At 47.3% G+C, this 24,684-nt stretch overlaps 1 protein-coding gene across 3 annotated transcripts in view; it reads right to left on the minus strand.

The window, feature by feature from the left end:
• sgip1a (SH3GL interacting endocytic adaptor 1a) overlaps positions 1 to 24,684 on the minus strand; it is a 67,805-nt gene that overhangs the window by 25,841 nt on the left and 17,280 nt on the right. For all 3 annotated transcript variants that reach the window (XM_062556224.1, XM_062556226.1, XM_062556225.1), the window contains 5 exons: positions 6,175 to 6,238; positions 5,330 to 5,348; positions 4,795 to 4,857; positions 4,525 to 4,580; positions 2,876 to 3,062 (listed from right to left, as the gene is read on the minus strand). In XM_062556224.1, coding sequence (XP_062412208.1) covers positions 2,876 to 3,062; positions 4,525 to 4,580; positions 4,795 to 4,857; positions 5,330 to 5,348; positions 6,175 to 6,238 — 389 coding nt within the window. The remainder of the gene's footprint in view (positions 1 to 2,875; positions 3,063 to 4,524; positions 4,581 to 4,794; positions 4,858 to 5,329; positions 5,349 to 6,174; positions 6,239 to 24,684) is intronic.

Below are 24,684 nucleotides of genomic sequence, written 5' to 3' on the forward strand. Positions count from 1 at the left end.
ACTAAAACAGCAGCGTGAGTCAGTCAGACCTACTGCAGTGCTCTTGCTTGGGTCGAAGAAACAAGACGCTTTATCTGGAGCGACATGATAACCGGAATCATGAGCAAGTCCTCGTATTATCTTTTGTGATAAAAACTTAATGAAAGACCTTTAATAGAATTCCAGATGATTAATTTAAGCAAAAATCAGATGATGAAATTTGGCTAATTAAGTTTTGGGCAGCAGCAGAATGAGCAGAGGAGGATTTGAGGAAGCTCTGGGGGAAAACAAGCAAAGTGGGCCAACGGTCTCGGGAACACGGGAAATGCGCGCAAGCAGACACACACACACACACACACACACACACACACACACACTTCCAATCCCATTTTTACAGCCCAGGGCACATTGCGCCGGATATTACTGCCATGGAACTCCAACGTGAAGCACAAATCTCCCTGATTTACCAGCGCCTCACACACATGGCATATTCCAGCTTCTTCTCCAGCCAGCTGACCAGGAAAAATAGGATCGCAGCCAAAGTGATGCAACCACTGGCCAGCCACACCAACCCCATCACTCTCGTTCCAGAACGTTCTTTGCGGGTACACTGGCGTGCGTGCGTTTGTGTGTGTGTTTGTGTGTGTGTGGAGTGGGGGTGTGTGTTGGTTGTCGCTCAGGTGTGTTCCGGCGGCGGAGCTGCTCCCCCCAGTGAATAATTCAGAGCGGCTCTTCATCTGAGCAGCCTCGGCCTCGCCTGGACTCACCCCGTCGCTCACGCCGGGCTGCTGCCGGCGCACACACACACACACACACACACACACACACACACACACACACGTCACCCTGCCTACTTTCCAGAGTGAATTATTAACCAGGGACGACTCCTCCCGCATGAACCTGAGAAGGATGGGGGGGGGGGGGGATGGGGTGCAGGAGGATGGCAGAGGAGGCACTGGACGTGCTCGAGTGCAACCCAAGAAGGGTGCGCTTGACCAGGAGGGACAGAGCCCAGTGCAGTGGACTGTGAAAGTGAAGGGGAGCTGAGACCCATGCAAACAGCAGTAGCAGACCTGGCTAGGTAGGATAAGTGTGTGTCGAAACAGGATTACCAGTTTGTCTTGTGTGTGTGTGTGTGTGTTTATGTGGTGAGGAAGATAAGGCTGACAGAGATATATGGGTCTTCTGGAATGAGGTATCAAGGCTGGACATGTCTAAACTCCTGCAGCACGTCATGTCAGACTCTCTTTGCGGTGTACAAATGGTCACTGTTGTTGTCCATGGGAAGCTCCTCCGATGGCCTAAGGCCTTGTGCATGTTGCTCACTGTGTGTCCTATGATGTCCATCTCGCAGTGATCCAGATTCAGAGGAGCAGCTGATAGTCACAGAGCAGATATGACCTTGCTTGGGGGGGGGGGGGGGGGGGGCATCATGTGAACAATCACACAGGGTCTTGTATGTAGGCCATGTGTTTGGTACTCAGCCTCTCGTTTTCCCTCTTTTTCTCTTTGATACTCCACCTCAAACACACAAACACACACACACACACACACACACACACACACAATGCTGCGTCTGCTGATGCACATGCCTCAGTCAGATTGGCCCTCAGGACGCTTCTGGTCGGCACAGTGGCCGCGAGCGAAACTAAATGGGTCTCAGCTTGACTATCCACACAGCATCTGGCTCACCAGGCCCCAGAACCAACAGATCTGCATATTCTATCTAAACCAGATACACGGCCTTGTGTGTGCACTGGCCTGAAAGCCCTCTTGGCCCAGAGAGAGAGAGAGAGAGAGAGAGAGAGAGAGAGAGAGAGAGAGAGAGAGAGAGAGAGAGAGAGAGAGAGAGGAAGAGAGAGAGAGAGAGAGAGAGAGAGAGGAGAGGAAGAGAGGGAAAGAGGGAAAGAGGGAAAGATAAAGAGATAACGAGCAAGAGAGAGAGAGAGAGCACACAAACAGGAAACGGTGACATAAACTCCTCTGGAGCTAGCGAACTGTTTGTCCAACAGTGACGGTGCCATGGCGTTGCGTAGGCCAATGTCGCGTCACATGCCCGCTGTCCCGCCATCCTGCGCCCCTGTGCCAAGGAGCGTTCACGTGGCACCACACTGAGCGCGATGAAGAGGATTACTACCCGCCGTCCACAGTCATGTGAACACGCTCGGAGGCTCGTCTGACGGATGGATGAAGGCCCAAAAACACTCCTCCCCCTCCCTTACCCTCCCCCCCCTCTCCGCCTCTTCTGCCAAACCCCCCCGACTCGGCTTTGGGTAAACAAGACTCGGAGCGCCGTCAGCACAGTGAAATATCCCGCTTTATCCCCCCAAAAAGCAGTTTGGAGCGTGCTTTTCCGTGCGGCGTCTGCAGTGAGTCATTCCAAAGCAACGCGAACGCCGTGGATGGGACAGGGGGGGGGGGGGGGGGTGTGGCTTTCGCCGGACGGCGGTTTGGTTTGGTAACGGAGGCGGCGGGGAACAGCGAGGTCAGGAGAGCGTCCAAAAAGCGCGGCCCTGGTTTCCCAGGGCGACGGGGTCGTTTTGGAGCGCGGCGGAACGCCGCAGCGGCTACGTGCATTGCCACCAGGACGGTTAGCTCAGACGTGATCGAACACAACAGGCTCAATATGACACCGAGACCGCGCAGTCCTCGCAGAACAGCAGAACACTATAGAGCACTATACACTGATTGTGGAAAATACAATAAACTGATACACACTGCACAAACCACATGCCAATCAATGCGGGACATACAGTATGCATCCAGAACCACACCCACACACACACACACACACACACACACAATATACAATACTCAGATATGGTATGAATATGATGCCATACAGGAAATGACACGACGGCTGAGGGACATGTGGGTAATGTAGTCAGGAACTCACCATAGGAGAGGGAGACAGAGCTATGTTGCCTATGGAGGCTTTTAGTTCATCTACCGAGGGGGCCGCATATTCGGCTTTGTCTGCCGCCAGCGGCTTGATCTTGATCTTGAACTTTGGTCGATGATCTTCCTCTCCCTCCGACTCGCTCGACGAGAAGAAATGTGTTGTCTTGACTTTAGGGGACGGTTGTGCTCCAGTCAAGGCCAATTATAGCAGAGCTTGGGCTTGCCTTATAAAGCGCTACATTTAACCAGTTTCCAGCTAGTGTATGCTTCAACTGACTACATTTCACGGTCTTAGAAATACATACAATATTCAAACAATACAGGAAATACAATTATATCAGTATTAAAGTGAAAAGCTGATTTCTCGCTTAGGTTGACAGGTAGCCCAGTGAACATGAACCTTCTTAAAGGGACACTTCATCGATTAACATTAAGCTTTGTATCTTTAGAAAACCAAAAATGTTTTTGAATGGTCGTGCATCATTCCCTCAGTTTGCCTTGAGATGGGAGAAATACGGATTTCAATGAGGCCCATGAATAGGACTTCCTGCTTTCAATGATGTAAAATGATGATTTTTACATCATTGAAAGCAGGAAGTCCAACATTGAAATCCGTATTTCTCCCATCTCAAGTCAAATTGAGAGAATGATGCATGGCCATTCAAAAACATGACTGGTTTTCTAAAGATACAAAGCTTAATGCTAATCGGTGAAGTGTCCCTTTAAGCAATGGTGGAGGGCTTATCCCCCTAATTCCGCCCCCTTTATGCAAGCAGCCAATCAGGTGCTCTTTGCCCACAGCTCCACACAGCGGAGAGGAGAACTCCTACACCGTCAGCTGTGCTGTAGGGCAATACATAATCGGCCTCACAGCACAATGCTTTAGTGAAGTGCATTAGGCCCAAAGGGCTGGGCTCAGGATACCCTCCTGGAAATGCATCTGGACATAAAGTGGGTGTGCGCACAAGCAGATGAAATGCCTTTGATTGCCATGACATGTGGATCAATTCAAATCCACTGAATCAGTATACATAGCAACCTCAGCCCCTAGGACGTATTGATTGTATTAGACATATAGTGCTTGGAAAGGGATCCAGTCAACTATTAACTGGGCCACTGCAAGTGGTCCAACAGCGGACCCCAATGAGCGGGATAAGCCCCCCTAGGGGGCATGGAGTTACAGTGAGACATAGGCTAAAGGCAACTAAATAAAATAATATGAGAATCCTACACAACCAACAACTGGTCCAGTATTGAGTTCATACTGTAAGGGCCTATTTTTTAGCCCATGGTTTAGTAGTCTATATGGTAGAAGAGCTAGCTAGCAGTCAAATTGATAATACAGTGAAAGAATGCCCAACATGGAACAATACACAGTCGGTCATAAAACTGACGAATGAGCCATTCAAACAAGAGCTCTGATCAAATAAGAAATGTGTACCGTTAAGATATTTCAGCTGAACTGATTACATTAAAATTGCTCTGATATAGAAACAATGTGAAATAAGAGCTATGCAAATGCTGGCATCTGTTTTAAAATCAGAACGGCCATGAAAAGTTTAGTTATCAATTTAAAATAATTAAAATACTAGTAAAAATTCTCTGGATTTTGCTATTCCACAGAGTGCATCTGAGTAAAGGATATCAGCTTCATCTTCAGGCCTGAGGCTGTAACCTTCAGCGTCCACCTCAGGGGAGTTCTGGAAACCAGAGAGGATATTGGTAGTTAAACACCAGTGGGCATGTATCATCATCCACTGACAAACCACAGCAATGTTTCACTATTGAAATGTGAATCCAATCATTTATGTGCCCATGCTACAGAGGGAATGTTATGATCTGGTGTTAAAATTGTTGAAGGAGAGCGAATTCTGTTTGTCCGGCTTAAATCCACAAATCCACAGAGCCACTTACATATCGCTCCCAGTCGATTTCCCCACAGAAGCCGTTAGGCGCCCCGTTGGTCTTTTTCTGTGGCTAAACAGAATAACGCAATTTTAATAAAAACTAAAATAAAAGACTTACTCACAGGTGTAAACATTCAGACAACACTTCAAATGGATGAGTTCTAGTACGACTATTCTACGGTAAGCTACGTCGCTACATACGTCTGGGGCTGCTTGTTAAAGATGCTACACTACAGGGGTCAACTACGTTCGCACTGCAGTACCGATTCAATCTCTTGAGGTTCCTTGATGGTGATGGTCCATGATATAGAAAAATGAAAATAAAATGGTGTCGTTATTCACATGTTTGAACAAAAGTCATAGACTAGTCTAGACTGAATATCTGAATTTTCTGCTTGACATTCTTGTGTGCGTGAGATGCTTGTTTTGACCAAGGGTGTGTGGAGAGGACTCTCCCAGAGCACTATGAGGCTCATTACTGAGCTGTGTGGAATGAGAATAGAGCCAGAGCAGTCAGGAGGGCTGTGGGGAGTTCTACTTACATCTCTGTCTGGTGACCCCCTACAGAGAGCACAGAGAAAGAGAGGGAGGGGGGAGAGAGAGAGAGAGAGAGAGAGAAAAAAGAAGAGACAAAGCAAGAGTGTTCTTTAAGAGTCACTTAACCTCCAGGCCTACACTTCAACTTCTCAGCACTTCAACTAAATCTCTGAAGAAGCGGTGCTTCAATCATTATGAAGAAATGCAAATATTCAAATATTCACACACCCTTTCCCATGCACACATATATATACAAGAGCACGCACAACACACTTTTATACAAATTAAACTAAACCTTTGTTTACACATAAACTCACATAAATGACTCATACACATAAAAAAATGAATTAAATAAACAACAACAGGTGGCGATTCCCACAGAATAGTTAAGGTGTTCACCGCTGACAACACAATCCAGTGCCTCTCTGACAACACGGCCAAGATGTGTGGCTCGTCTCCCTCAGATGAGAGAAAAAGGCCTCTGATGATGCATCATAGCAACAGCCAGCTGCTTTATTAGGTTTGCGCTGTCTAACGGGTAACAGGAGAGGCTTTAGCAGATACGGCAAAACAGGCCATTTAATACAAGAACGCCTCATCCGTTTAAAAAGGTTTTCAACAATCAAATCAGTGTGAGAGTGCACAAGGGTGTTCAAGACTGTGCCGTATGGTGTGTGTTTGTGTACACTGTGTGTGTGTGTGTGTGTGTGTGTGTGTGTGTGTGTGTGTGGAATGATTGAGGATCATGATGATCGAGTTGTTCACGTTGTGCATCAATGTTTGCAAACCGATCCGTAAACCGTGGCACAGCACAGGGTGTCACAGGCCAGGGCAGGGCAGTCACACTTACGTGGAGTCATTGTCTTTCTCTTTCTTCCGTATCCCGAAGGCCTTCCTGGTACGCTTTTTCAATCCTGAGAGGAGAGCAGAGAAAAGCGGGTTAATGCATGCTCCTTCACACTTTTCAATGTGGGCACTGGGCACACACACAAAACACACACACACACACACACACACACACACACACACACACACACACACACACACACACACACACACACACACACACAGAGAGGAGAGGAGAGGAGTGCAGCTGCACCTGCTACACAGAGAGAGAGGTCCAGTCCCTCCCCCTCTCACAAGGCCACTCTCTCTCTCCCCTTCTCTCTCCCTCTCCCTGTCCCTCTCTCTCTCTCCCTCTCAAGAGTGTGATTAAGCAGACATATGGGGCCGTTCAGCCCTCTGCTTGCTGCAGCAGAGACCCAGGAGGAGAGGAGAGGAGAGGCCATTCACTGCACACCAGACACTCCAGCAGCAGCAGCAGCAGCAGCAGCAGCAGCAGCACCCACTCCACTCTGCTCCACTCCAGTCCAGCTACGGACCAGGCTGCTCACGGTGGCTACACACACCACACAGTACAGAGATCACTACGCCCCTATTTACATTCAATGATATGGAACAAGCCACCATCACCACCATCACGTCATCACCTCATCACCAGGGTCAGCTCTCCAGCCAGAGATGGTCTGAGTAACCCCAAGACATCAGACCCTGCACACAAAGGTTTGCCCTGCTTACAGGTCCACAGAGAGACTATGAATATGAGTGCAGTCATTTACACACAGACTTGTGTAGGGAGCAGTAGCAGAGCATGGGCAGTGATATAGGACAACCTTTCAAAATCAGTGTTGGGGCATCTTCCTATCATTATTCAGAGCAAGCGACAATTCTCTGGGTGCGTTTACTGAGTCGCCGTGCATTATTCATCAAAGGACTCATTTCAACGTGGGAGGGATCTTGAGTTCCCCAGAGGAGCAAGGAAAACTGAGCCACCCATGCATCTCTGCCAAGTTTAGACTGGGGCGCCCACCACACCAGACACCCCATCAGAGCTACCACCTGTGCCCCCATATCACACAGCCCTGGCCCACCAGCTAGCGGCCGGCCTAAGCTCCAGACGAGGCTGGACCCAGGCAGGGCCGATGCGGAGGTGAGGGGCTGTCGGTGCGATGGATGTCTTTATTGATCTGAGCTACCCCATCTTCCCATCACTCCTGCAGCCTACAAAGACCTGAATAGAGATAACACCGCTGGAATTCACTGAGGAAATAAGACTGCCCCAGACCCTTCCAGATCATTTCAGGGAGAGTGAGGAGAAAAAAGGAGTCTGAAAGCAGTGTGTGTGTGTGTGCGCGTGTGTGTGTGTGTGTGTAGGTGTGATGTGGATGAGGTGGCTTATCTATTGTGTTGGGCCTGAGATGCGAGAGAGAGTCGGCCGGCAACAACAGTTGATCCAATCTGATGGCAAGTAAACAGATACAGACACTAAAGCCACGGAGACTGCATGAGTGGGGAGCAACAGACCGGAGTAAACAAGCAGATGAACTGGGGGAAGGAGACAGGAGAAAGAAATCAAAATGACAGGGGGACAAAATCTCACTCACACACACACACACACACACACACACACACACACACACACACACACCCCTCTACAAATATATCCAGTACGCATGAAATCCTCCGTGCGACAGCTGCGTTCTACCCTACTGTATATCTGTAACCCCATTTGACCGCGAACGTTAACCGAAACCTGAAAGAGTAATGAATCAGAATTTCGAGGAGGTTTGGAGCCCGTCCAGTGGCCCGAGTTCTTCAGCGCTGGATGCCCCAATGAAAAGCCCACCTGACCACCTCTGACTGGGCCACTAATGACTGGCTGTGAAAATAAGCCGGCAGCATCGGCGGGCCCTGGGTGGGAGTTAATAGCTTAATGGCTTCCGTGTGCGCGGCTGCGGAAATGCTAACGTAATTAGTGGGCGCTGGTGTAGGCGCACTAATCTCATCGAAAGGGAGGCCACAGGATGTGTGTGTGTGTGTGTGTGTGTGTGTGTAGGGGGTGGTGGTGGTTGCGGGGGCAGTAGTGGCGCAACACAGGAAATACACAGCAGCAAAAACAGGAAGAGGAGGGGAATAAATATAAGGTGCCCCCCTACTGCAGCTCTCTGGCTGGGGATTGAGAGAATGCTGAACTAGAGTAAATAAAAGCAGTTCCTTGTTTATTTAGGAAACCTTCGCTTTACTTCTGCCACACACACACACACACTGCAGCAGTGCACTGCAACACACGCATTACCATGCATCTACAAGGCCATGGCGTATGTTACTGGTTCTAGTATTTCTCAGAGATTAGCAAACATTTGAAGATGGGTGAGGTGTGACACGCTTGGAGAAAGGCGGAATGGAAACGTTCACTCGGAGCCTCCATTAGCGCAGCACAGATGGTCTCGCCCGCGTCCCACGGAGGCATCGGGGCGGAGATCAGAGTGGGAGACCGCGCTCCGAGGCGCCCGGGCATCTGCCATGCCGCGTCATGCGGCCCGCGCTCGGCTCACGCTCCCGCTCGCTCTCCCTGGCACGTGGAGAACGTGCGACGCCGGCGGGGGAGCCGCGGCCGACGGACTCCCGACTTACAGATGGAATCTTTCTCTCGGAGCGCCTCGGATAAGGATCGGCCACTGTACTGGACGGAGCCTCTCGAGGGCCGTGGGTTTACAGTGCAACCAAAACAAACAGCGCAGATTTACGAGGTGGAGTCTGGTCGCATTGTTTTGCTGCTATTGCTATTTGTTGATCTAAAACATAAACAGCCTTATACCAAACGCTGATCTTGTCCTGCTCCAACCCAGCCTATGACTATGCAAAAATCTTCCTCCATACAGTATGTAGCACACACAAAAAAAAAGGTACAAAGTGAACTGCATCCACACAGCACTCCACTGGTTGTGCCACCATTTTATAGTTCTTAGTGAAGGCTTTACTGCAATTATGTGTGGCATTTGAGCATAAGAGAAAACCCTACAGGCTCACATTTGAAAAACATCAGGAGCACACAGGAGTGTGAGAGGAGGAATCTCACTATATTATACATGTGAGTGCTGCTGCTGCTGCACACAAGGCTTGTCTGGCTAAAACATAAAATGGCTTCGGCAAGCGCATGAGTCATCTGAGGCTGCTGAGGAGGAGTGAGAGGAATCTGGCACGCACGCACACACACGCACACACACACACACACACACACACACACACACACACACACACACACACACACACACACACACACACACACACACACACACACACACGCACACACACACACACACACACACATATCCTAAACTAACATGACACAATAGCACTCCTTTCCTAAGTATCCCCTAATCTTGCTCACACCTATGGACGGAGCCTGGCCTTCTGTGTGGAAGCGTTTGCATTGGACAGGCACGGCACAGGAGGGAAGTGACTCACACGGTCACATTCGCCCTCTGCGTTTGGGTCTGCTCATCAGCCCGTCAGTGAGCTGATGGGATTTCAGACTCCCTGCCGTCTCAACAATGAGCTCGCTGATGAACCTCAATGCCTCAGTGAGCCCAGTGTTACTGCGAGACAGTCCAAAAGCGAGTGAGAGAGAGAGAGAGAGAGAGAGAGAGAGAGAGAGAGAGAGAGAGAGAGAGAGAGAGAGAGAGAGAGAGAGAGAGAGAGAGAGAGAGAGAGAGAGGTAGAGGGACTGAGAGAGAGATAGAGAGACAGAGAGAGGTAGCGGGAGAGGTAGAGGGACATAGAGAGAGGTAGAGGAAGGGAGGAAGGGTGGGACAGCAAAGAGGGACAGCAAAGGAAAAGAGGGGGAGAAAGAGAGTTTTTGTACAATGTTCTAAATGCTCCAGTTGGGATGGAAGGAAATGCTTGAAATAAAAAAACATGTCAGGAGAAGAGGACTAGATGCATTAGACTGAGAGAGGGACAAGATTGGGCAGAAATGCTCCAAAATGGCCACCGGCTACCATTAGTGTGTTGCATGTGTGTGTGTGTGTGTGTGTGTGCGTGCGTGTGTGTGTGTGTGTGTGTGTGCTTGTTCACTGGAAGTTTGTTTGTGTGTGTTTGTATGTGTGTGTGTGTGTGTGCCCTGGTGTGTGCTGGCGCACTCGGCCGTGTCCAGGTGGCTATGCCCTGAGTGATGCTCGCACTTCCCCTTTCCCCTCCCCCACACCTTAAACACACATACACACACACAAACACACAGACACAAACACACGTGTGTAGTGTGGATGGATGCGCTCTATAAAAAGACAAACTCATATCTCCCCTTCAGCCAGTGACGTCCGCACTGGTGAAAAGTGGGTCAATGGGAGAGCGGGCGAGCCAGCGCTGCGGATCGGAGGGAAGACAATGCGCCGCTGCCGCCGAACACAGAGACAAAAGGTGCTCCGGATTACAGCAACACGCCGTACTGGACACGGAGGGGACAGAGAGAGAGAGAGAGAGAGAGAGAGAGAGAGAGAGAGAGAGAGAGAGAGAGAGAGAGCCCTTAGCATCGGTCATTAACAGCACCGTGTACTTCACCGTACTCCACCCTCTCGGCCATACGGTGCCCTGTCTCCTAAAATGTTCAGTGTTCCCATCCATGCTGTCTGCTGTTGCCCCCCCATCCTCCCCCCTTTCCTACCTCTCTGTCTGGGTTAGAGGATCGGGGCACGTCTGTTAAGGAGGGCTTTTATCCGGGGGATTACATCCCAACTCTACAGGGATCGGACTGGATCGTGCGCTTAATCTACTCCTTCATTTATCATTCTCACACCGCGGCAGGAGCCAGCCCTTCACCTCCATGTTGGTTTGATGTCAAGCGCTCCTGTGCGCGGCTCTCTCTGGTTACACACTCAAGAGGCTAGCGTGGTGCTTCCATCTGCGGATGGCATTTCAAAGCAAGCGACCGCTGCAAGTCATCTGATATCGATTCAACATATTCAATACATATTCCTGTAGCTACCCACCATTAATAGAAATGCATGTGGTGAATGAGCCACCACTACCATCACTAAACTGTACATGGAGCTCCACTACACAGGCACAGGCTCTCGGAGTTGGTCTGTCATCTGGGAGGGATAACGAAGATATCAAAAGGTCTTAAATAAATGTAGTTCAATGCTTTGCCTGACAGTTGGCTCGGATCAGGATGACCACCATGGATTAAGCCTTTCCTTATCCAGTCAATCTAGCATGAAACATGCCGTGCAGCCATACCACAGCGTACGCCAGAACACATAAAACACAGAGAATCTCTCCCCTGAACACAGACGAGGAAGAAACACTTCAGGTTACTATTATGCAACAGAACACATGGAAAATGCACTGCGCTGTCATGAAGAAATACTTCTAGCAACACAGAAAAAAAGTAGTTACACAACATTATGAATGCCACACTAAGTACACATATTCACACACACATACACACACACACACACACACACACACACACACACAGAATAGAGGAAGCATTGACTAATCTCCCTTGCCGTCTGATGCATATGTATCGCAGGCTCAAGTTGGCATGGCAGATTTACTTAGCTGGGGATTAATGTTTAGCCATCAGTTCAGCCTGAGGGAGTGGAGAGGGGGGATATTAAGCCCAGAAAGACACGGCAGCCTTTAGGCATCCGTCTTCCTTTGGAGGGTTCCGTTTTCCACACACTCGACCCCAAAACCAGTCCCCCAGCCACGCGGTAATGACCGGCGTTGACCGGCTGCAGGATATGAGCCGCTGGTCAAGAGTCAGGAATCAGGATGAGTGATCGGCCTCCTTACTCACCGGAGCTGTTTGGGCTGGTTAAACATGCAGCACCTACACTCCAGTGCGCTCGCAGGGATGACAAATCAGCTACATCTGCAGGACTCAATATTCAGACTTAATATGCACCACATTTCTCAAACAGCAAAAAAAAAAAAAACTGAAACTGAAACTTCAAAAAAGAAATATGAGCCTATCGGCATGGAGTGGTAATACGAGCGCATCGGTATCGAGAGCTCTTTTAAAAAAGTTAAATACATCATCCGCGAGACAACATTTACAGCCTCGCGGCAGAATTATGACAGCGACAAAGCATTAGCTATGAGTCACGGGCTGCTTCCACTTAGACAGTGACTTTCTCTGTGGTCAGCAGGGGCCGGCGCGTAGGCCTGCGAGCGCTCTGTCCAGAGGGAAAAGCGGCCTGACATAACTGTTCAATTATGCTGTGAGAAGGGGAAGCTTGTTCTTCCTCCGTGGCGTGTGGTCTTAATGAAAAACAAATTCATTTAGTTCCCTGGCCTTTTCAGCGTTACGGAGCGTTGCCAAAGACACCAGAGTCTCTGGGCTGGGCCCGTCACCTGGGTGTATCGATCCAGCGATCCATGCGGACTTATCTGACGGGAGACCCATGGCTTTCTGAAAGCTCTCAATGTCTTTGCTGTAGACTAGAGGACGAGCAAAGCATAGATCAGAGCAGTACAAGGTCTCTGTGGAGCGGAGTGGAGTGGAGTGGGCTGCACAGGGAGGCAGAGCATCAAACAGCACATATCTAGCAGCAGTGCAGCCATGTATTAGTGTGTTTGTTCTGTAGGCTTGAGAGACTTGCCTCAAACTGTGCATGTGAATCAACTTATCTTCAGTCAGTTCAGATGTAGATCACGCTGCTAGACAGATTTAATTGTTTTTTCATTATTATTTTAACAACTGTACTTGTATGATTAGAATCAGAATCAGAACCAGCTTTATTGGCCAGGCCTGCCAACATTGCCAACAATTTGACTAAATACAGCATGCACATTTGCAAATAAATAGACACTATGGGTGGGACAGGGTAATGCAATTGTACGGAGGGGGAGTGAGGCCTTGTTGTCCCTGTCAAGGTTTACACATTAGTTAGAGGTACTTAACAACTCAAACTGCTTTAGAACATATTATTCCCCAGACTTCATTTCTCCTCACAATGCTGTGATTCATTCCCAAGAAAAACAGATTGGCCATTGTGTCTCTCAAACAGGCCTTCTAATAGCAGGCTACACAATTAGCCCTTTCCCATCCGTACAGAACGGAGGGATGGAGGCTGTGGATGCGTCAGCACTGAACTCACGGAGATGACTCACACGTGACATCATCCTCTCACAGACCCTCATATATGGTACAACACCAGAGCCACGGAACACCACCGGTCAGCAAGCTCATGTCTGGCCACATTAAGGAACCAGCTTCGGTTGGAGACTAAGTCACCGATAGTGTGTGACAGAGAGGTGGAGAGAGAGCAAGAGAGCAAGAGCAAGAGAGAGGGAGAGAGGGGGTAGCGGGGGGGAGAGAGAGAGAGAGAGAGAGAGAGAGAGAGAGAGAGAGAGAGAGAGAGAGAGTAGATGAGAAAGATCGGTTCAACTTCTGTGAAGGATATGAAAAAATGCACATCAGCAAAAGCCAGGAGATTGGGTCTGAGCATTTTCTGGGAGCAATTATAGAGAGATCAGTAATGTGATGACTTCCATAGAGGCATGGCCTATTGCCCCCCCACCCTTACAGCATGAAAGAAAGTCCATAGAGCAATGTCCCCCCACACACACATTAAAAAAAACAAAATGCTTACATAATCCATCCTTTGGGACACCACTTAAACTGAAACTCAAAACATACGGTACCACCAAGGTTTAGAGTTCATTGAAATAGGAAGACTGATGGTTTGCTATGATGTTTGGACATAAATATTTGGAAGTGCACTATAGATTCTGTAATGTGGAATCTTCTGTATTTACTTACAAAACCTCCCATTTGATTATGAGACACACATGGTGTCCATAGTCGATAGGCATCTAGTCTAGACAAATACGCGGTGCTAGTGGCGTAGTAGTAGCGCATAGTTGGCATCGTGCCAAGGGCTCCCCATTCTGCCCATTTATCACTCATGGTACTAAACCCTATTTGGTAAAGGTGGAGCTGCCTTTCCAACCGGGCATGAACTTGTCATGTTGAGGAGAGAGTCGATACAGTATGCCAAATCAAATGGGATTCTATATATATAATCATCATTCTAAATTGTTATAAAATCATTTGGATGAAACAGGTCAGCTCTACAAAATACTGACAAAAAGTTCTAACAACAGAACCTGGAATTACAGATGGAAAGATAACTTTTAATCAGCTTCCCTGAGGAAATGAGCATTGATATTTACTATTTGCTCTAAAATGCTAATATAATCTATCTGCCAACTCCCAGGGCACTCCCGGTCTCCCTCCTAATGAGTGCACACTCATGGTGTGTGTGTGTGTGTGTGTGTGTGTGTGTGTGTGTTATGCACCAAACTCCAAAAACTGACCACGCTAATGGCTCACTGAGCAGACGGCCGATTTGAGATGCTAATGCTAATGTGGAGCCAATTTCATGGGCCAAGTGAGCGCTCCTAGAGTGAGGGGTGCTGCACAGCAGCATGCAGGGGAGAGATGGCCTGAGCTAATGCTGTTGTCTGGCTACATTAGAGCTGCTACGTGACGGAAATATTTCTATGGATTAGGAATCTCTGAAGATCTAATCTACTTTTAACTCTCAGCACACTGTGGCTCGATAAACTCATTTATTATTTATTTAATCACCTATTTAGCCGAGTTTAATTAGGACACGCATACTGTAGCCCTGGCTATTTTCAACTCTAGTGTCTGGGGCAGGTGTCACAGTGGACTTGGCAAAACAACAAATCAATGTAGATTTGGAGTCCAAACAGCTAGACTAGAGTATGCTCCGTGAATATCCAAGCATCCAAGCATTCAAACGCAGCATTCATTTTTTTTCCCTGTTTATCCCAGATTACGGGAACAGGGAAGAGAAATCAAACAGCTCATTGATGATGACACCAATGATAAACTGCTGCTGATGATGAAACATTTCAAAACATAAGTAAACCACCACCATACATACACACACACACACACACACACACACACACACACGCTGGAATAGCCGCTCCATTGACTGTGGTCAGGAATAGCGTCCGTCTCAAGGCTGGAATAATAGAGGGCCATAGGGGACAAGGACATGGAAGTGCTCTCCATGCAGCCCCACACAGTCTCTTCTCCTCTCCTCTCCGCTCCTCCACTCCCTTATGCCAAGGACCCAGATGGCTTGCCAAGGCAACAGCCAATCAAACTAATGGCTCGGCCCCAGACAATGTACACAGAAAGCTTAATTGCGACTAAAATAAATACCATTTTGTATTAGAACTGTTAATCAATATACATTAACTATACGCGGTCAATCACATGGTGCTATTTTAAGATCCCTCTTAAAAACGTTCATGGTCTCTTTGGGACACGGTGAGCGACTGTAACTGTGTGTGTGTGTGTGCGCGTGCACGTGCACGTGCACGTGCACGTGCGTGTATGTGTGTGTGTGTGTGTAAATGTTTGAATTTAATATAGTTGTCCCTAATCCATCGAAATATGCTGATACCTCTTAGAAAGTGGCATTACAATGAATGAGCATTCCTCGATCATTTACAAACAAAAAATGAATAGAAAAAATAATAATCTTTCTGTCTGTCTCTCGGACTCGCTCCCTCTTGCTCTGTAGGATTCATTCTCTCTCTTCCTTGCTCGGTCTGTGTGTTGTTGTTTGCGTCTCTCTCTCTCCAGACTAGATAGTGAGGAGATGGGCGTGTGGATTCCTGTGGACCAGCGGCCACAGCCCCATGCCTTTAAATCTCCCCTAAACACCCCAGGCTGCAATCACCCTGACTGGGGCGGGCGGCCAGCGGGCTGCCAGCGGGTGGCACCGCCCGCGTTCGCCCATTAAGCGTTACGGAATCCGGAGGGAGTCCAGAGGGGCTCCGTGCGGGCGCAGATTCCGCGCTCCGACCACAGGCCACAGGAGATGCTGATTGGGCGCTTTTGGTGAGGGAGGAGATGAGCCTGGTCAGTTCCCTCGTCTAGAACGCGGCGCTCGAGGGTTGTATATAGTGTCACTAATTGCAGCCACACCCTGTGTCAGTTAAAGGGTAAGAGAGAGCTGTTATTAAATGACTACGCAGGGCTGAGCAGAACGCTTCACCAGAAATGAGGAACCTACACAGATGTCAGCTTGAAGTGCCTGGGATGTTTGGTTTCCCCTTGCCATGCCCCTACAACATGACTCCTCCAAAGGAAACACTCGCAAAACAGCTCCAAAAACAGCCAAACTGAAGCCAAAATACAGGCATTGCCAGCAAGCCCTATTGTGGCTGTGTAGAGGCCTGCTGTATTTGCCCTCTAAAAGGTAAAGAGCACCAGAGGGACGTCATGTGACCTGAGGAGCTCCGGCGTGTTGTTTTGTCATCCCGAAAAGGGCTCCAGCCGCCTGCGGGCCCGCCTCGCCTCCTCTCCTCTCCTCTCCTCTCCTCCCGGAGCCCATGATCCCGCCGCTCACCGGGCCGCTTCCTCTCAGGAGATGGGCTCATGGCATTTACGCGGGGCCAAAAAAATGTTAATGGGACACGGGGAGCTCAAACGCCACGGAGAACACGAGAGCAGCTCATCAATTTTCATGCTTGAAGAACGCTATATACAGTTCACAGTCGTCTTAAAGGTTTTCAGACCTAACTTAATGATAAAACTCTTAAAACTCTGAAAATACGTTACTCCGCAGTGCTTTGGCTCTCATTTCATGCTTTAAATGCATTTGTTTTCATATTCCATTTCCAGGAAATGTAATAAAAAAGTAATGCAATAACTAAAACAGTTGGTCAAATATGCAGAAGATGAATGACCTCAACTATTAAAAAGACGAGGTTTTAAATCACGCCTTCAGAATAACATTATGCTAGATCCAGAAGTGCTTTTGTTATGGAGAGCCATAACTGGATATTGCATTCTTAAAACCACATTATGGCCTTGTGTTGGGCTAAATACTAAGACATTGCATGGGAATGTGAATAAGCAAACTGAATTCCACTCCAGGAATGACAGAATGCAGATGTTGAAGGAATATAGATACGTAATTTTATATATTTTTTTTTATGTTTGGGGGGCACGGACGGACCTGTAAATAATATCTTGCTGAATAGGAGAGCAAACTTGTTGAGAAAGCCAATCATCATAAAAAGTCAGCGTGCATTCACACCAAATGCTCCTCTCCCACTCCAGCTATCTGCTCCCACACAAGCTTCACTCTCTCTCTCTTTCCGATGGCAAAAATCAATGGATGCTCTATGTTCTGAGGAGACGTAAGGTCTCTAATGAAATCCTATCTCGGCATGAGTCATCATCGTCTGTCAAATAGGGACAAAGAGCGCAGGAGAGAGTCTCTCCCAGGGCTGGATACACAAGGCCCTGCTGATTCAGACCCCTCCTGCAGCTTCTACACTCAAGTAATGCCTTTTAGCGCTACAGCACTGGCCTGGCTCATCAGGTAACCATCCACCAAGCACCCATAAAGAGAGAAATGACACTGGACAGTCCAGTCAGCCATTAAAGTGCCATACAGTGTCGTGAGGGGAGTCCTGAATGAAAAGATAATAAAACCAAATGGCTTCCTTGTAACAGCCAAAGCAAGACTACAACATGGCCACAAGGCCACATTTAACCATGGAAACGCTCGACTGTGACAAAATGCGACCGACTGTGAAACAAAACATGTCTTATTACAGCCTCTACCTGTGAGATATGAGGCTTGTGACCAGAGTGGATGAATGAGTAATGAGGTAGCACAGATGAGCTTGCTAAGCCTCTGGGCTAACAAGCTAACAAGCTAACACGCTAACGGTCTCACTGAGGCCAAGTGTAAAGCCTCTCAACTCTTATGATGTCTACCATCGGCATAACAACAGAGCCCACAGCCAATATAGATGAGTCACCAGCTCACACACAAGCAGGACTCCAACAGCACCTTCACATACATTCACATACACCATGATACGGTGAGAAAATGGCAGCGATTTCCTCCTTGGTCGTTGCGATACTCCCTCCCTAAGCCTCTCACTTGCTTGTAAGCTCAGATCCTTCTCATATTCACACTCTGAATTCCTCTCTCAGGTCACAGAAAACAGAGAATCAGGAGAGCCAGTTTCAATCCCTCCGTCTCAGCGATGCCACTGTTCATTTGCAAACTGCATTTACACAGAATCCTGTGAATCATCTCTCTCTCTTGCTCTGTGTGTGTGTGTGTGTGTGTGTGTGTGTCTGTGTGTGTCATAAGGGATAGGAAAAGAAACAGAACAGAATGGAAGAAAAGAAAACAAAGGGGAAGAAAAGAAGACAAGAGTGAAAATGAGTGTGTCTGATGATGACAACTGGATTGCCCCGCTAAAAGATGTCCCCCATTCAGGCGGAGAGACTCTCCCAGAGATTCACGACACAAACATCCCAATAGATCCAACTGTCATCACGCTGGAAATCTGGAATATGCCCCACACTTCACAAAGCACTCCAGTGCACAAACAACCCAGCCGGAGAAAGGAAACATCTTCTCCCCACTGGGAGCAAGTCAAAGAGGGGCAACATTTTGCTGTTTTCACTTATGCTAATGTTAACTGCCATTCAAACCCTTATGAAAAAGAAGCTGGCAGCTGATTGACAGGACAAATTAATATCCATGAGTAAATTGAGTCGCTCACTCACTCTCTCTCTCTCTCTCTCTCTCTCTCTCTCTTACAGACACACACACACACACACTCTGAGTTTCTGTGTCCATTAACACACAAAGGCTCTCACACAGACACACACACACACACACACACACTGACTTTCTGTGTCCATTAACACGAAAGGCGCACACACACACACACACACACACACACACACACACAGACTTTCTGTGTCCATTTAACACAAAAAAGCACACAAACACACACACACACAGAGAGAGAGAGAAAACAGCTGATGGTCAGTGAGAGAGGTGAGATGAAGTTTCCGTAAATACTTTGTGAGGAGGCTAAATTAGTAATAAGGGGATTAATAAAACATAAACAAAAGACATCACCCATCCCTTGGTACCTCCCTCTCTTTTGGACAAACAGGAAGCAGCAGAGGTGTGTGTGTGTGTGTGTGTGTGTGTGTGTGTGTGTGGGAGTGAGTGAGTACAGGAGAGAATAGCTTCTCTGTGAAGAAAGGCTTAATCAGTGGCGTGCACAGTGAGTGGGCGCTGGAGGAAGTCAATATTAGACTTTAGGAGCACATGGTCGCTGAAGTCTCCTTCAGTATGTGCACCTCTGAGGTTCCAAGCACTGAAGTTTGCATCACGCTGGATGAGTATGACGACTGCATTTCAATCTGCTGTTAATGTTACAAGACGGCACTCACCAGCGATGCCTCATCACAAAGCATTCTGGGAAACTGGAGGGCAACCAGTCGGCTTGGAGTTATACTGTAACTACAGGTTTACTTTAGGTTTGGCACACAGAGCATCAGCAAAAGCATGGATGGCAAATAGAGGCAACTTTGAAGAATGAGGAATCAATATTCAGCTGCAATTGATCTGTCCACTCCCACCCCCCCCCCCCCCCCCCCACGCCACGCCACTCTACATGAGCCAAGACATGCCCTGTGCACTATTCTAACACCCCAACACACCTACACAGCCCCAAAACACCCTCTTTGTCACCCATTTTGTTAATCAAGAGCATGTAATGCATGTAAGACAATAGAGATCCATATAACCACGATTCCTAAGATTTCAGTGTTTTTTGAAGACGTAGGCCGCCCTGGCACTATCCTCAGACAAACTGGTTTACTGTACATCAGCCATATCCACTTAGTTCAGTTGTTCTTTAAGTGATCACAAGGCAACCAGGCAGAAATGCAAAGTCTAGTCATTTTAGTGAAACTACAGTATCAATACAGCTAATGGAAATCATTTCAGATCTTGTTGTATGACTAAAGCAGATTATGTCCTCAATGCATTCGAGCAGACAGTCAAACCAGCTAGTGTAAATGGCAAAAATAATCACTTTACATAAGAAGAGCTTAATTCTTATCATCAAGTTCACTCCTACCTTTACAGTATGTGGGTTGCAGATATGAGACTGTCTTTAAGTAGAATTAGAGCTGAATGTTTTTTTTAATATCTTTTTCTGCATTACACAAAACTAATGGAAGCTCTGATGTCAGGTGTTGCCTTCAGCAAGAAAAGTGCAGCAAACCCTGTGGTGATGATATATCTGCTTAAGGACATAAATGGGAACATGCGTCTGTAGTGTTTCATGCCCCCTGTACGGTGGCCATATCGAGTGTGTCAAAAACACAAGAGCAATGTTATGAAGAGCCACACACAGACCATCTCTGATTCGTCTATGAAATCTCATTTTGGCTGTCTTCAGCAACCATTGTTCACGCTGACAAAGGCCTCCTCACCCCGAACAATGAGGGTATCTTCTGATGCCACTTCACTGCTCAAGACACAGTGCCCAATCACAGTAAATCCACCATTCTCTGATGCTAAGGGGATACTCGTTTCCCTTCACACACACACACACACAAACACAATCCACATAAACGGGCACACACACAAATCATTTCCCCCCAAACTCAAGCAAACCCATCAACATTAAAGGCATACTTTTAAACTCAAACCACTGGTATGATACAATTTGGAACCACTACGGGACCACACACACACACACACACACACACACACACACGTTTCTGTCAGCATTCCCTTGCCATGTGTTCTGGTCTTCAGCCTTGAGTCCGGTCCAAATGTGCGCTTGAAAGCACTCTTTTGGATGCCACGGAGAGGATTCCTGCATACTGGGACAGTGAAGCCATTTCCTCCCCAGTCTGCCAAACTGCTCCGCTACTGTTGACTTAAGCACTCTGCATCATGCCGAGCGGCCCACCCTGTTAGGTGAGGCCCTACCACCACGCCAGTTACACAGCACACCCATCACAAGACAGGGCAGCCTCCAAACTGAGGTGTAAGCATTATGCTAATGGCTTAGCATTAAAAATCATGCCTTTATTCATCTCAGAACAGCCTCAATCTGTCTTTCATCGCACCCATTGAGATCAGTAGTGCGATTTGTAATACTGACATTGTGAAATAAATACATAAAGTGCAATGCTTTGGGGTGCTACCATGTAATCAACCTCTCAAGTGCACACATTTCACATTTCATTTGAGTCTATATATTACTGACATGCCGTTTATTTTCTTAAAATACACAGAATTGTGATTCCTTTAGATTTAACAAAACTTTGTGCCATCATTCCCTCTATCTCAAGAAGCTGATATCATTGCTGGCTGTTTTTACGTGAATGTATTCTCCATCTTCACTCCATGACTTCAGTGTGCACAATGTTGCCCATGCTCAGATTTTAAGGTTAACAAGTAGAACAAATTCTGAATCCTGCGGCAACAGCTTCTGGGGTGGGGTACGCTTGGAAGAGCCTTAAACTAGCCACAGGAAACTAGTCACCGACGCCTCTATTTAAAATACTGTGTGTGTGTGTGTGTGTGTGTGTGTGTGTGTGTGTGTATTGTACTGTACGCCCCTCTCCTGGTAGCCAGTTGGTGAGGTGCCATCCAGCCCATCAACCCAACCCAAGAGGCAGCGAGTGAGTCAGCGTACTGGGTCCATCTGTAATCCTGGCTATCTGAAACAGACCACTCGCTTCTGTTTGCAGAGGCAAGCAACTTGAGCAGGTGCTCGTATACTTCAATTAGCGAGTTACAGTACCACTGTGCAAGAGATACTCCGGTGATGAGCTCCCAACACCCAACTGCTGTGCTGTTTAAAGGCTTTTGAGTGAGGAGCTTTAACGTTACAGCATGTCATAACGTACCACTTGAATGTAGCATGCCGTTATTGAGTCAGGTCATGAACAAAATGTTTTTTTTTGTGATTGTCTTTTATTCTGTGATTTCATGTAAGCTAAATATCCAAATCATTACAGGACAGCTAAATAACTGTGCTCTTGTGGATAGTTGAAGAATGTCACAATGCATATTTCCTGATATTGTAAAGTAGGCTACTTCCTCACAGTCTTCTGCTTCCCCTGCTCAGCCATTTTAATGTCCTACCAGTCTTATCCTCAATAGCATGCAGCCAAAGGATAACATTCACTTCTTTACAGATAGGATCTGGATTTAGTCATTTACTTCTCAACATGTCAATAGGATATTTATTTATAGTGCCAAAAAACTAAAAAAGGCCTGGTCTATTTTGAATATTTAATAGGATACTTAATCATTAAAGGTAGGGTATGGAATTAGCTTTGTTGGCCATTTTTGCAAAATCACTTGAAATCCTATTCCTAACCCACTTATAGCCACTAAGTTGGAAGCACTGAACTGGAAATTAAACACGTCAATCATCTGCGGAACGGGCAGGGCTCGAAAAACTCCAGCCAATAGAATTCCTCACCCCATACCATCATTTCACAGCTCGTTCGTCAATCTAACGTCTTACTCCTCTTCCTCCTCCCCACCGCGCGCGACCCTTTCGAAAGCTGGTGCGAGTCAGTGCTGAAACGAAACCAACTGCCTGCTGCTGCACGTCCATGTTCCCCTCTTGTTGTATGTGTCACTTCATTTCTATACTAACTAAGGCAGCGGATACCTACGGAAACTCAATCACCCACGCAATAAATAAGCTATGTAGCAAAAATTACATTTTACCGTCACCATGACACGAAGAGTGCTGTAAACATGAAATCGAAACTTAACAGCTTGGAGCTACGGTGGAATAGGCGAACCAACGGGCCAGCAATAAACTCGGATATTTCAGGAGATAATCGCCCTGGTAAGAACAAACCAGATTCTGTTCAAATATACACACCTATGGCTACTGAACCATATGTACTACAACCCTTTGGAGGTGAATAAAGAATGTAATTGGGGAAGTTGATGTGAGTGATTGTATGGAGACTAGAGCTCATAGTGCTGTAGACGCATTTCATTTAGCCTGGCTCGCTCTCGCGCTGCGCATTTGAATTGTCGCTCGTGCATGGAGGGCGGGACTTGAGGTTGTATATGTTCAAACTCTGCCGTCCGTTTTGCTAATTCCGTACCCAACCTTTAAGTCCGTGTCCATCTTATACAGAATGACTCATGTCCTTAGTGTTGATATGACAAGACTGCTATGACATGTGGCATGTTGGGTTTACAGTTGGGAACAATTCAAATGTATTCTCACTGATCTATAACCCTTATGTGATCAGTTCATAAAATGTAGGAGAGGTCATACAAGACGAAAGCCAGTATAATTTAGCCTATAAGCAAATATAGGCCTATCTCACAGAAACTGTGAACTGATGTGCTAACGTCAGACAGGAAGCATTAAACAGCTGGAGATGATGTGCAATATAGAGTGAGGCCACCACATATATATATACACACACACACACACACACACACACACACACACAGAGAGAGTGCACGCAAACTCTGGTTTCATTACAATAGGAACCTGGGTCAAAACCTCCAGGCTCTAAAAATAATGCTAGGTGGAGGAGCTGGCACAAACAACGGGCCAACACGTCCCTTCCAAATCCCAGATTAAGTCCCAATGGTGAGAGAAGAAAAGGAGAATACAGAACAAGGATCCTTTGCAGATTGATGAGAGACCAACTGTCTGTCTGGCTCAATCAAGATGCATCCTCTTCCACCGCCTCTTTCTAGTTGATTTAACAGGTGCATTTCTCATGTTTGTGATGAGGTACTATTGTTCCGCATTTGTGTTGATTTGGCTTCCTTGTTGCACATTCTAGATTATTTGTCAAATACTGAAAACAATCCATCAAGCATGACATGAGTTTCATTATTTGCACACCTCTATCTGCATGTCTGAAAGGCAGCCCATGACCCTATGGCATGGCCAGTGCTCCTTTTGACCGAGAAGAAAGACAGCACACTGAACTCAGGCAGTCTTGTGCTAGCGTGCAGAAACAGCAGTAATCTATGATATCTAGTCGTAGCATGCCAGCAAAATGGAATTCCTCCCTCTTAAAGCCCTCACTAGATAAGGAAAGCATCCTCAGGAGGCAAAGCGGACAATAAGCCTAAGATTCAGCAATTGCTCACATCTCCCTAAAAAAAATAAGAAGAACAACATGACATTTCAAGTCACACCAGCATATGACAATCATTCATGAATAATCACTGTATGGTGGACAACCTTCAGTGAAATAAAGCTAACACACACACCGACTAACGTGCCTGCCTGACTAATAAAGCATGCTACATCAAACCCTGCATCTCAAAATGCAACCTCAAGGTCAGAGGCCCGGAGAGTTCAGCTGGGAACTGTAGACGAGAGGTTTCACCTCATGGCTCCACTCTCTGTCTGTCTTCACTTCCGAGGGCGGGCCGGTCACTGCAGAGAGTGTCCAAGGTGCTCGTTGGGGAAGGGCTTAGAGTCCTATTTTACACCATCTGATAATCCAGACACCACTGAGCACGAGGGTAAGCCAGCACGAGTCGTGCTCATGGAGCCTCACCCCGGTGTCACGATCCGTTACGGCCCTCGGAAAGCCTGCTCTTGTTTACATAAAACGCCATCGTCAATAGTAGCTATTAGCATTATCAGTCCAGATACACACACACAC

The sequence above is a fragment of the Sardina pilchardus genome, chromosome 15, assembly GCF_963854185.1.
Source record: "Sardina pilchardus chromosome 15, fSarPil1.1, whole genome shotgun sequence".
In the NCBI taxonomy this organism is placed as follows: domain Eukaryota; kingdom Metazoa; phylum Chordata; class Actinopteri; order Clupeiformes; family Clupeidae; genus Sardina; species Sardina pilchardus.